Source organism: Solanum tuberosum, unplaced genomic scaffold (genome assembly GCF_000226075.1).
Source record: "Solanum tuberosum cultivar DM 1-3 516 R44 unplaced genomic scaffold, SolTub_3.0 scf00047, whole genome shotgun sequence".
NCBI lineage: Eukaryota > Viridiplantae > Streptophyta > Magnoliopsida > Solanales > Solanaceae > Solanum > Solanum tuberosum.
In genome coordinates, this window is record NW_006238973.1 from 1149833 (window position 1) to 1164182 (window position 14350).

General features: G+C 33.9%; 1 protein-coding gene across 1 annotated transcript in view; it reads right to left on the minus strand.

The window, feature by feature from the left end:
• The window catches only part of LOC102586229 (DNA-directed RNA polymerase 3, chloroplastic), a 12805-nt gene extending 4076 nt beyond the window's left edge, over positions 1 to 8729 (minus strand). Inside the window, exons 1-14 of the mRNA XM_006343665.2 lie at positions 8696 to 8729; positions 7212 to 8077; positions 5798 to 6001; positions 5570 to 5703; positions 5174 to 5243; positions 4558 to 4616; positions 4121 to 4238; positions 3432 to 3545; positions 2886 to 3014; positions 2174 to 2590; positions 1908 to 1958; positions 1668 to 1738; positions 942 to 1026; positions 646 to 798 (exon numbers count right to left, since the gene is read on the minus strand). Coding sequence (XP_006343727.1) covers positions 646 to 798; positions 942 to 1026; positions 1668 to 1738; positions 1908 to 1958; positions 2174 to 2590; positions 2886 to 3014; positions 3432 to 3545; positions 4121 to 4238; positions 4558 to 4616; positions 5174 to 5243; positions 5570 to 5703; positions 5798 to 6001; positions 7212 to 8077; positions 8696 to 8729 — 2505 coding nt within the window. The remainder of the gene's footprint in view (positions 1 to 645; positions 799 to 941; positions 1027 to 1667; positions 1739 to 1907; positions 1959 to 2173; positions 2591 to 2885; positions 3015 to 3431; positions 3546 to 4120; positions 4239 to 4557; positions 4617 to 5173; positions 5244 to 5569; positions 5704 to 5797; positions 6002 to 7211; positions 8078 to 8695) is intronic.
• Positions 8730 to 14350: the final 5621 nt, after the last annotated feature.

The window sequence follows — 14350 nt, forward strand, 5'->3', positions numbered from 1 at the left end:
AAACCCCCCCCCCCCCCCCCCCAATTTTTTTGTGGATAGAGTAAGCTCTTAGGACAATTTTTTTCTAGGCCTATGGTATGTATGGGGGAGGAAAGATAAGTCCCGTGAAAATTAGTGATATGTATGCATACTGAAAGACGGTAATAAGCAATAGCCTGGTTTAAACTCACTATTCCTTTTTATTTAATTATGAAATCCTTCCACGTCTTGCCCATGCAGGTATGGCGTATGTGTTAGTTAAAGGAAACAACAACAACTACCACTAAGCGTCAAACATCAGTCTCAAACAAGTTGGGGTCAGCTATATGAATCCTCACCGACCATGCTTCTTCATTTAAGCTCAACTCATGTAGATTATTAGAAAAGGTAGATTGAGTGACCTAAGTTAAGAATATATGACTAGGTAATAGAAACCTGTGAGTAGCTTACTATAATACTCCCCTCTGTTTCAATTTGTTCGTCCTATTTTGACTTGGCACGGAGTTTAAGGAAGTATAATAGACTTTTGAATCTTGTGGTTTTAAACATGTCATGTGGAAAAGTTGGAATGAAAGAGTTGCTAAAAAAAGGAAAGAGGCATTCTTTAAAAAGGAAAGTGGGACAAACAAATTGAAACATGGGGAATATTAGACAATCAATGCTTACTTTAGCAGCATAGCAAGATGCAGTAAATAGCAGCCTATCATCATCGATAAGACCCTTCTCTTCCAACCTTCTTTTGATTTGTTCACGTGCCCCGACATAAGTAACACCATACACTGAGGTCATTACTGTCTGCTTCACCAATTTCCTGTCAACCTGAAAGTCTCCGCAGCACCAAATATTTTAATTGGTAGTTTGGTACAAGTTCAAAAACTAGAAGCAACAGGCCTAGCTACTTGAAGTTAAAACAGAAATGATAACTACAATAAGATACAAAAGACAGATAATCAAATGAAAACCTGGTCAATTAAGAGTTTGGCTAGTAAAGCATTAGGATCAGTAGCAGGGTCCTTGGTACTATCTCCTCTGATAATATGATCAACCCTGCAATCAATAGTTGTCTTCAACAATAACTAGTGGAACCAAAATACACAAATTCTCCCAAATATATTATTGGTGTAATTTTTAACAAGTTAATCAGAGAAGCAGTAAGGTGAATATGTTTACAGAACTTTTTTCTTTTTTCATAAGTTAAACGGTGCGATTGAATTTTGATTAATTTATAAAAGAAAATGCAAAAAAGTAGACCAAGGTATCCTTGTCGGCTGTCTCATGGTGAGCATCATATCCCTCCACCATCCAGAACATATTTCTTCCATCAACAAGTGGTTTATCGTTTTACATCTAATGTCAGGTATGTACATTAATCACACATGAAAAGGTCATTTCCCATTCCCCTCCTGAAATTCCATCTAGCGTCAAGAAAATTTAGCAAATATTTTTCAGGACTAAATTTAGCAAATACTCTTATTTCTTTCTGGGGTAGATAACTCTTACACAGTTGATATAGGTTATGAGAACAAAAAATATAAATAATGAATGCTTAACATTTGTATCCTTCCAAAAATGCACTCAATAGGTTCATGGGTCAAAATATCAAAAGCAATAGCTTAACCTAAATTCCACAAAAGGGAGCTTAGCTTTGAGGTGTCAATTAAGAATGGATTTCAATCACTCTACTATACCTCAAAGCAATTTCAGTATAAACATCAGCTGGTTTCTCTCCAGCAACTAGATTGACTGCTGCTGCCTCCATCTGTTAAAGTTGCACAACCTCAGACGATGACATAAAGAGTTACTCTAGCATATATGAAAAGTTCACAGAAGATAAACATCATAGAACAAGCTAAAATTCACTAACAGAAGAAAACAGAGCTGAAAAAAGGTAAAAAATCACAAAGAAAATAATGTAACAACAAACATACACTATCTCTTCCCAGAGCTGCATAGTGCTGTAGGCCATTGCATGAACCATCCTATAATAAAATGAAGCAAAAACTGTTAACATGTCCAAGGCCTACTATTTTTGTTTTCGAGATAGAAATGTTTCAACTTTTATTTCCTTGCAATGGAACTTATCTTATTTTTATCCACGGATTAACTTTTCTACATTTATTAACCAACAACAAATCAGACAAAAGAGAATTGAACAGGAATTTTTTTTTAAAAAGTAATGATGAAAGTGTTCTACCTGATGAATAGGCAGGTGGGAGATGACAGTATGTGGTGACGGACTTTTCAAAGCTTCTGATAGGTTAATGCAAGCTGCTAAGCACTGTAAAGGATCCTCAGCATTTAACCACCATCTATTTCCATTTAAAGGATTGTGTGCTGAATCTAATATGTCATCAATATGGTTTTCCACAAATGCAATGCGTGCATCATAGCAGAGCTTCTCTATGCCCCCTGCGTAAAGACTTGCTAAATGTACTTTCAGCCAGCGCAATCCTGACTTTCCTAGTGGTCGTCCTTCAGCAAATTCGAGGATTCCTCGACAGAGATCAGAGCTCAAGTGATTCAAATGGGGATGCATAGGGTATGCACGTCCTCGGAAATCGAGATTGTGAGGATAATAAAACCCTTCCTCATCTTTCAACTTACGAGCAACCTAGTCCAAAGAAAGCTTGCTCAAAATTTACTCCTAAATAAACAAGAAAAATGTACACATGTGGAAACTAAATGCAAAATCTAGTTTTAGAATGTTAAAACCCTCGAGAGTCAATTAATAGAATGAGAAATGATTCTGTCGAGATTAAAACCTAGATCTAAATGTGCAAAGGTTGAGCAGTTTGCATTACTTTTTAGGCATTAGGATTGCCACACATACACACACTCCCCCTATCCCACTCCAGTATAACCCAAAAAAGTAAAGAAAGGAAGAAGAGTCCAAAAAGAAGACTAACCGAAAGCTTGAGCTCTGTGTCACATCTTTGGGAATGCAACTCTTGGTTGATCTTTTTGGCTTTTCTCACCCTCCATTTCCACCTTTTCAATTCCATTATATCATCGGAGTGCAACTCTGGTATGGGAACCTAAAAACAAGCAATTTCTTGCAATGAAACACAACCTACAAATGGCGCTAGGTATTTGAAATTTCACTCACCTGAACGTCTTTACAATAACCATCATCTGAACAGCTAAGAGAAGTGGAAATATTGAGCAGACAAAATAACACACTAAGCATATGAACTTACGAACTATGGAGCAATTTTTTTTGGACAATAAGAGGGAAGAAATTTAAATATAAACTTTTAGAATCAGCCACATAAGAATACAAAATGGCATTTAAGCAGACTGGTATTGACAAAGATAATATTGTAATTCAAGCTATTTCTCCCTGTAACACAGTAAAAACCAGATACTTATAAGTAGCACCCGAACAAACACAGAAAATTAGAACATTATCTTCTTCTTTTTTTTTTGATAAGCACATCAAAAGTGTTTCTTACATCTTTGCGATCCACTAGGCCAGCAATATTTCCTCCTCCAGCCCAAATACTCTCAACCACACTAAGTATCCTTTTATTCACTCTCCATTTAGTGCTTCCTAAGGTATCCAAGGCCTGCATGAGTGCAGAAAGAATTAATACACAGGTAAATCTCTTAGAGAACAATCTGAAGCAAGTTAATTATCAGCAGCCCCAAGATGGATTTAGTGAATCACTGTTGGTACTAAATGAATTTGGTAAAAAGGAAAAATATATTCAACAAATTTACAGCACAGGTTGAACAAATGCAGAAATCTAATATCATCTCAAATTCTAGTGATGATTTACATGTATTTGTGCTACTAACCGGAACTATGTAATATTATCTCAGATCTTAGAGATGACTTGCATGTTATTTATATTTTATGCAATATGTATTGTATGATCTATGTGTCATAGCCAAAACTATTAACTGAAGAATATAAACAGTTATATCCAGTAGATAGCAGAATTGATAAAATCAAACGTGCTAGACAACCTGAAGCATTTGAAAACCCTTCCAAATATCCAGCTACAACACATCACAGGTAACAGGTGAACAAAAAGAAGCAACTTAGTTTAAGGTTTAGCACAATTCGCTGCATTATTTTGCGCAACTGGATTGGCTTCATCCATTCTGAAAGAATGAAACATTAAGAATCAAACTTCACCTCATAAACTTGCTGCATTTGTTTCGCGGGAACACTTCTTACAGCATCTTGTTGCCTCCTAGATCCATGAGTGCGCATCAAATACGAAGGCAAGAACAAGTATCCTCCTTTGTCATACCTGAGATACAATTGCTCGATAGTCAAGTTCCGTTAAAATTTCTTTGAAACCTGAGAATGTTCTCACATAAATTTATGTTTTTTTCATAAGATAGAGTAGTTTTATAGGTGAACTAGAACAAAGGGTGTGCGATTACAACTGTATAATATCTTCAGAAGAAAAACAGAGAATTTTCCCCTTCTAACACTGGTTCAGCCATATTTACATGTTCCAATCTACAGCATGAGTTCTAGCATAAATTTAATCCTATTAACTACAACCAAAACCTAAATAACGAATCGTGGGGATATTATCATTAAAAGTTGAAAAGGTATTATACCCTCTCCATTTTTTGGGTGGCACCAACATAGGCACGTAAGGAATCATCATCTGTTTAACCTGCAATAAAAAAAATTAGAAGTTTGAAGCACAATGTCACATTATTAACTGCATAATAGAGTCATTAAACTGTCAAGTGATTCCTTTATATTTCTTTATTTGACAGACTAAAATGAAAAATTATTTCCTCTCTCTCTGGAAGGTGGTCAGTAAACTTCTATCTTTGGCTTTTGTTTGTAAAATTTTAAGGTCCCAGGAAATGGCTGTGAATATCAAGGTAGACAGCAACGAAAATAAATCCAACAATCCTGATGTGCTTAGACAATGGGGCCATAGTGGAGTGCAGGTATCGGAGTTTCAAGTCAAATTCATTCTTCCACTATGTTATTTTCTAATTCAAAATCTTTGATCGGCAGAGATAACATGCTATCATTATAACAAGTAAAAAAAGAAACAGAACCAGCAAGACCTTCTAGCTTTTATACAACCAAAGTGTTGCAGTACAACTCCTCTTTCGTAGGGTCGCTAAAGTTATACTATAAAATAAATAAACTGAGGAATTTTACTCATGGTAAAATATTAATATGATTAAAGCAAAAGAAGTTTGTATAACCTACTGTTCTGTCAACTCCAACAACAACCAAGGGATCACATTCTATGACACCATACTTCTTGACAATGTTCTTCCTGCACGAACAACAAACAATTTTGTGAAAGGAAAAATAACACACGAACCTTCTATCTGGAAGTTAACACCTAGGAGCATGTGTTTTGACAATGAGAACTTCATCCTAGATAAATCAGCTAGGGAGAGATGCTTTTGGCATGTTTTAGTTTAAGGATCAGAGTTTACACACAGCTTATCACTAAAACAATTTCTATTGTTAGATTTGTTATGCCATAATGTAGCAGTCTAGTACACTACTCCAGACTCCTTTTTTTTTATGAATAATAAGAAGTATGATATTGTGATTTTTTAAGATAAATATCAAAGAAAAGGAAAACGCACTGACCCTGGATCTCTTGTAGCAATTCTGAATACATGCCTGAATGCAGGTCTAATATCAGGAGGAGTATCAGCAGACTGATCCACTGGAGGTTGCACATAAGCTGTTTCTGTTAATAATTCTAAAAGACGGCATCCTAACTGCATGAGATTCAAAGAAACAGTCACTAGGATAAGATTTTAACCTAAAAAGATTAGTAGCTCTCATCACGAAGAAAGTTTCTATATAACAAACCTTAGCCTGTGTGTCCCGACCCCAAGACTCGGGTTCTTCACTTTGCATCAGCTTTCTCACCTCAACTACTCTGTTCCTTTTAATCAAGCTTTTGACACGTTTCCTTAGAATCATTGTCTCCCTACTCATATCTTCTTGACCTTGAGCTCCACTCATATGTTTTTGGTGCTTCTTTGTTTTCTCCATGAAATTATGAATCCTAACCTGAGAAATATCATTGATGAGGTCAATTTGCTTATTCCAGGCATACCATTATTTTAAAATGAGTTATTTTGTGTTTACCCCCATAATAGCACTTAGTATTCCAAACAACAAGACAATCCGTGGCTACATTAATTCCCTAAACAGGTAGATACTATAAATAGTTTGGCATGATAAGACAGTCTGTTTATACAAAACTAGCTAAAATAAAGAAGCAAATTCAGGGAGTTAGAGGGAAGCACATACGTTAAAAAGAAATGTTTTTGGCAGGATTCCTAGCATTGAGCAGCGCAACCTGAGCCACTCAACACCTTCATAACCAACTGAAAGGTGAATGGAGCGCCATTAAAGTAACACGCTATAAATCATAATCAGAAATGATGGATACTTCCAGCTTTTCTTATTCATAATTACTGAAGAATGATACTTGAGTTCTTAGAAAAAAGGAAACAAACTAGCAGGTTCTACTTGCATCAGAGAAAATACAAGCTCGATAACAGATCTAACATAAATTCAACAAACTTCTTTTTTTGATAAAGTAAGTAGTTCATAGATTGGCATCAAGAAGATGCAATGGTTACAAAAATAGAGATGCTAGCTCCTATACAAGACAGGATCAGGGAGCTAGCCAAACAGCAAAAAGAGAACAACCATGTTAAGGGCTAGTCTAGTGTGAGGGAGCTCATAAAATCTTAAAAACAGTAGAACTATTTATATCGGACTGATAGGCATAACAAAAAAACCGAAAGTCAACTAACTCTTGGAACACAACCACAACTCATAGTTCTCAGTCAAACAGTAACTTGCAAAGAGGAGAGGATTCATTACCTAAACCCTTGAACAATTGGAAGAATTAGTCTCCGAATGAAACCACAACTTATATCTCTAGAGTCTAGATATAACCTTTAGATAATTACAGAGTAGGTTTTCTTTTTGAGTAGACATCATTCAAATGGTATATATTTTAATCTATAGATCCTTGGTTAATAGTTTTTTTTTTCTTTTACTTCTTCTCGCTATTCATCGAGTATACCTTATACATTCCATACTTCTAATGTAACATGCAAAATCACCTCTTTAGTTACTATTATAGCATAGTTCCATAGTTCCATTACAAAACATTATGCAAAAAACATAATTCGGATGCATAATATAACACAACATCACAAACAGGCAACAAAAAGCACCAACATTTTGAAAATGTGACACTCACTTCATTCTCAACTGCCATGCCAATCTGCACTGCAGCCTGGACCACCTGAACACACCTTTCTTCTTTACCACCCATCATCAACAACCCCATCAACTTATGCATCACAATCACAGCCATTTTATCAGCAGGCAGTGAATCAATATGTGGCGCATAAGCCGTCCTATGTTTCTGTGTCATCTCAGCATTCTGCTCCTTTTCTATAGCTTGCCTTAATGGCTCAAACCAACCTAACAACAATTTCTTAACATAGGGCAAATTGGGTGCTAGTTTCTTCTCACACATTTCCCTCTCCAACTCCCTATATTCCTCCACCATTTGCTCCCACGCCTCGGTTTCCGCCTTTATCTGTCTCCTCCTCAACATAGCATACCTTCTCCTCCTCTCAATTTCTCGAAATTCCCTTCTAACCCCTTTTACCTGTTTAGCTCTAACAAACAAACTATTCATAAAAAGCGAAGAAACCCAAGGTGGGTCTTGAATAAACACCCTTTTATTAGATTCTTTTTGCAAAACCAAAGGATACCCATTTGGGATTTTCTGCAAATTCACCAATTCTTCAAGATTTTCAGTGAGATTCTCATCAGTGGATACACATACTACTTCGGAATGAACAGTAATTGGCAATTGAATTACAGGTAATTTTAGTGTTTTAGGAAATGAAGAAGTTTGGGATAATTTGAGGAATTCTTGACTGTGAATGCCATATAAAAAGCAGTTTTTTTGGGATTTTTGAGTTTTTCTCCATTGAGAAGATGGTGGGCTTGGAGAGTATGAGGCTGAAGAAGCCAGCTTTAATGGTGGAATTGGATGATAATTGATAAAAGAGAAGAGAGAAAGAGAGGATAAGGTAACTAAAGTGAGTGAAGCTCACAACAAAAACCTCTGCTTAAACCCTTTTGAGGAATAGATATTTCTTCAAATCTTCTTTATCATGTATATGGACAAAAAAAAATAATCAAGTTTTGAGGTTAGATTAATTTAAATTAGACGTTGAGAGGATAAAATCTTTTTTTTAGGACGATTGTATGAATGAGACTTATAACTTTATCATAATCTTTGGTATTTCAAATATATAGGTTTTGTATATTTAAGTATAATATATTTATATAATGTACATAATCAATATAGAAATTTTATATGTTTTGATTATATTGATAAATTAATTTGATTGAATCATACATATTGATTGTTTTTCAGTATACTTTGATTGATATATAGACATATAGAGGGTTTAGATAGAGTAATAGCTTGCATAGAAGGAATTCTTTGATAGATATAAATAGATAGGTTCATTATCGAATTAAACGTTAACCCTCGCTCCTCAAAGAAATCATACATTAGCTTCCTCCCTTTACCCAAGTTGTTCATGGATGTGATTAAATTCATATCTAGATTTTGATAATTACTATACTATATATTAATTTAAGAGATATCAAACCCAAGAAAGATGAATTGCCCAAATCCAAACATGAATGAGCCCATACCAACTTTATTTGGACTAGTCCATTGAGTTGCCATCTCATTTCACAAGCCCATGTCCAATGGTCCATCTTAAAAGCCTATACTAATGTCACATATCTAATTTGTAGCGTTATGTGGAGCGAAGTAGTTAATAATAGAACAACTTTCACATAACAAACATAAAAATCATATTTGTATGTTATAGCTATAGTATGTATAATTGTGCTCCATAGCAAATTTATGTTTGCTATAAAGCTTTTGATTTGTGTAATTCACTAGATATATCCAATTTTATATAAATTGTTCAGTTTTGTATAAATTCATTTATACATTGTAATTTGTATAATAAGATCTGTATTTGTATAATTATACGTGTATAGAACGAAAATATATGTATTTGTATTTGTATATACACTTTTCTCTCATTTTATACAAACACAAACGCATTTTATACATTTGTATACCGAATGAGTAATTGTATATCGAAAATGGCTAATTGTATACCAAATCAGATGGCAAAAAAAGGGGATGTTTGATGCGAATTACAAATAAAATTTTTTTATAATTTGAATTAATAGTTTGTTATTTTATATAATTTTAATATCATGTCATGTGTCAAGGGATGTGACATAATTTGTCAAATGGACTTGTTAAGACATGTGGTACAATATAATGAAATTGGTTCGTAATTTTATTGGACCAATCAAATCAAACGTGAATGAGTTTGACTCACACACAAATCACAATAAAGAACATTGAAAGTACATGACTCAAAATAACATTTTTATGAAATCTGAAAAATTTGATATACATGATGATACACATGTAGTATACATGGCCTACGACCCGTGGAATGATCCAAGAGATATTGTTTGAAGTTGCGAATTTTATGGCTCTGATCCGAATTGACGAGCTCCTAAATGATCCAATTCTACTCTGTGTTTTTGTGCCCTAGAAAACGACGACGAGTAGTGATAAGAAGAAGAAGAAGGAGATTGAGATGCTTAATAATATCTGGTTTGATCAAAATCCCAAGCACTATCGTAAAAAACACTGTCAAACCATCAATTCCTGCACTTTTATCTGGGGTACAAGTGTAGATAGCAGCTTTAATCTCTTCAAAATTTCTATCTAGCTAGATTTATGGTTTGGTCATCAATACTTTGGTCCAAAATGTCCCTCTTATTACTTAATGTGTGTCAAAAATGTCTTTTCCAAATTTATATATTATCCATTTTTTTTAACACGTTCTTTTCCTAGTAATATTTTTAATTAGCAAATGTTTGTATCTAAAATCCCACAAGTTGTGACATATCTAGCATCGAAACAACAAACAACTTTTTTGATGTATGAGATTGAAAAATAATCATATATGAACCGAAGCAATCCCGAAGACGTGGTTTGAAAAGTTCAGTAAGGTTATAGTTTTGTTTGGCTATAAAAGATATGCTTTTGATCACACACATTTCCTAATATACTGTGAGAAAGCGAATTGGATCGAAATTCAAGGAAAGATAGAGAGCTGATCTCCTAATTAAATTGAGAGTTCGCTTTGTCACCATAAATATATTGTATCGATTGACCGAGTATATCCGACATATATTTACTACGGAAAGTTCAAAGGGAAACATACTTATCCAGATGCGATTAATTCTTGCTTGTAAAGTATACACACTTGTTTGTTTCTTTGTCTTATAGTCATTCCCCATTCATGGGGGAGATTATATTGTTGGGTTTTAAAAGGTGTGAATGGAAAATGAAGAGTTGCAACTTTTATGAAGATCAGTTGTGACTTTAATGAAAAGTTGTGACTTTTATGAAGAGTTGTGGCTTTTATGAAATGTTGTGACCTTTCTGAAGGGTTGTAACTTTTCAAAGGGTTGTGACCTTTCCGATAAGGCACAATAAACATTTGTTCACACTACCCTTTGTTGTCTATAAATAGAGGGTTTCCTTTTATTTTTTAAAAAGAAGGAAAAAAACCAATTTTCCGGACTTCTTTTTCTACTACTGAATGTAGTATTCTAAGTGTACTTTACTGTTGTTGAGTGGTTCGCTGACACCCTGGTTATAGGTACCGATACACCGGTGAATATGATCATTCTATCCTTGGAGGATATATTCCATTAACCCTGGATACTTGAGGGGAATAATTTCCTTAAGGGGACACTGTGCATTCAGTGGGCTCGATTTTCTTCTTTGAGAAAAATATTTTGTATATTGTCTCTAATCTGTTTCTGATTATATTTTCTTTACCGGTTTTAATTTTCTAGTTTTGAACATACTCTTTAAACTTTGTTATTTCTTACCAAGCTCTCCAATTTTTTTGTTCTAAATATCTTAGGAATACAGGATGAACAACATTAAGTACCTGTACGCGTCAATTAGGTTCGCATATAAATCGTGTAAACAATATCAATGTCTTTCCAAAAAGGGTTACATTCGAGCATTGGAAGAATGTGTTTAATGTTTTCTCTTTGGAAATCATAGATGTTTAGCCCTTTGCTATAGAGAGTATGACTTGTTGGCATGAAAAATTATAAATATGGGATGTTGTAAGAGTTTCAACTAGGGGTGTCAAAAATGAGCCCAATTATAGGTAATTCGTCCAATCCGTCCAGAATTTTAAGGGTTGGGCTCAAGATAATTTGAATTGAGTTCAATCTCAACCCATTTTTAGAGAATTCTCAATTGAATCCAATTTAATCTTCAGTTTCAACCCGTTTTAAGACTTTTTGTTTGCATTGATATAATGTATGTTCCTATATTGAATGTATGAGTTCTTATCTATTTTATATCTTTTAAGATTTATCTATCCATTTGTAACTTCTTTTTTAAAATTTTGTTGAGTTAAAATTCAAATTGTGGTAATAAAACTTAAATAACAATATATTACAATAATTGAGATTAAGCGGGTCAAGACCCAACCCGTTTTTCAGCCCATTTGACCCCAAAGTAAACTTGGGCGGGTTAGGACTTAGGATCCAACCCAATTCCTATTTCAACCATTTTAATATCTCCAATTTCAACTCAACCCACCCATTTGACACTCCTAGTTTCAACTATTTATTCCTTTTGTTAAACTATTGAACTACATTTTTTCATATTTTTATGTATCACTTGTCATGTAACGATTTAATTAAATTACATTTTTACGTATTTTTATGTATCATATGTCATGTAACGATTTTGTTTTCTACATTTTCTTATTGAGTGCGTTCTTAAATTCTAACTCTATAGTTGTTCATTATTATGTCTATAACTATCAATCTTTAGCTATAATGTGAGATTTATTTGTTTATTGAGCAAAACTATTAATTTTTCTTTTCGTATATGTAAATTTTGAAGTACCAAGTCAAACTCTAGATACTGCTAAGCCCGCCCACAAAAAGAAAAAGCAATCAAATCTTTAAGCATACAAACAAGACAATCATCTTTCTAACAAATCATTCATTTTTTCCTTTGATGATCTTTGATAATGCATGCTAGCAAACACGTATTTTTTATTGAAAACATCTTATAAGGAAATAGTTATAGAATGTAATTTGAAATAAGATGAAAACAAAAAAAAATGTAACATTAACATCATTTTGGTTCCAATATAGGAACCTTCGTATAAGAGGAGTTGGGTCGTTGAACCCATCAAACATAATCACTATCCTTCTCTACTTCAATTGGCTGGTTAGTAGGTCACTTATTTGAATTTTCGGGATGATATACGCATCAATGCCGAGGAAGGTAATTTAAATTGCACAATACTCATTTCTTGATCCGTAATAAAGTTATCGATATTTTCTAACCTATCTTTTTTGTAGTTCTACAAATTCGGATGGAACAAGAATTTTTTGATCATTTAGACAGATTTAACGACAGTGAAACACCATTTACTTTGGAGCCCAAAGTGGAGGATGGGCAAGATTTTTAAAACCCACCCAATCCATTTGGTAGAGAGGAAAGCCAAAAGTAAATCCATTTGGTAGAGTGGAAAGCCAAAAATAAATCGAAGATCTGATTTTTAATATTTTTATTTGTGAGATGTAAAGTTATTTCTTTCTCTTTTTTTTAATGAAAAAACTTTATGTTTTCTATGGTCTTAACCTAAAGATAAATATATGTATATATATAATATACCAAAATATTTTTTAATCTTGTCATATGGAAGTTAAATTTAATAATTGACAAAAAAAAACATTCTTTAATATTTTGAAACGAACTAAAAGAAAAACATAATATAATTTTTTTTGTAAAAAATTTATAAAAATGGGGCCCTCAAATTTGTGGGCCGAAAACAGATGCCTCATTTTAAAGGCATTGAGCCCAACCTGGCCACTTCTTCTATATGGCTTAAAAAAAAAGTACTTTGATGTATGTTTGCTTACATTTTCTTTTTGGAAGGCTGGTAATAAAATCCTATGTGATTTTGGTTTCCTTTTTTAGTGTACTCGAGCTAAAGGTCTTTGGAAACCGTCTCAGGTAAGGTTTATAGATACTATACCCTTACTTGTGGAACTTCACCAGGAATGTTGTTGTTGTTGTTGTTTTTATTTGATTTGAATTATTAATAATAAGTAAAAACATCGAACTTATTGGTCTCAGAGGAAAGCCTTGAATTTTTAATCTTTCATTGTTTTTTCTAATAGAAGATGAGGGAAAATGAGTTAAACGAGATCCGGGTGATTTTAAAAAAAAAAACATATATGGAGTAGCTAATTGGGTTGTTTAATATGACAAAATGTTTGAAGAATAGAGGTGAAGTAGTACTATAATTCTATTGTACAAAAAAAAAAAAAAAAGATATTCAAAATTGCAATAACTATAGAAGTATCAAGCTACAAAATCATACTATGAAAATTTGGAAGAAGGAGGTGGAGATAAAGACGAGGAGGGTGTCTATTGGTGAGGGCGAATCGACTATTAAAGTTACCATCCATCTTGTAAGGATATTGGTGGAGAAAAAATGAGACATGTTTATGGTCTAGAAAAAACATAGGACGCAATTTAAGGGGTTTCTTTGGAGACGTTTAGAGGCTAGAGTTTATATTAGGGTAAAGGATATGAATTAAGTAGCCAAGACCCGAGTAAGGACCGTGGGAAGAGATTAATCACTTCCCAATCTTACCACCACTATAAACCATCTCTGCCATCATTAAGTTTCATTTTTTAAATCAAATTAAAATTTGTTCTAATTAATTAATCTTTGTTTTATTTTTTTTACAAATAAATAAATGATAGTATTGGTTAATTGTCCCTAGTTGTACCAAATTAATTGTGACGCCCCAACTTAAGATAAGAAGCCCCACAACGACAAAAATATAGGAGAGATGTTGGGTATATAAGTAAGTGAACCTTACCAACTAGTGACGTGTTTTAAAGCCATGCGGGTCTAAGCCTAGAGCGGACAATATCACTACTAGGTTGGGCCGTTACAAATGATATCAGAGTCACTCGTGTGTCAGCCTTGTCGATGTGGGCCAGAGTTCAACTGAGTTTAGGCAAATCCCAGTAGGGGGAAAACCTCAGTGTTGAGTCTAGGCAAATTCCATTGGGTGGGGCAAACCTCAGCGAGGACGATGGATCCATATAGGGGGTGTATGTGATGCCCCAGCTTAATATAAGAAGTCCCACATTGGCAAAAACATAGGAGAGATGTTGAATATATAAGTAAGCTAGCCTTAACA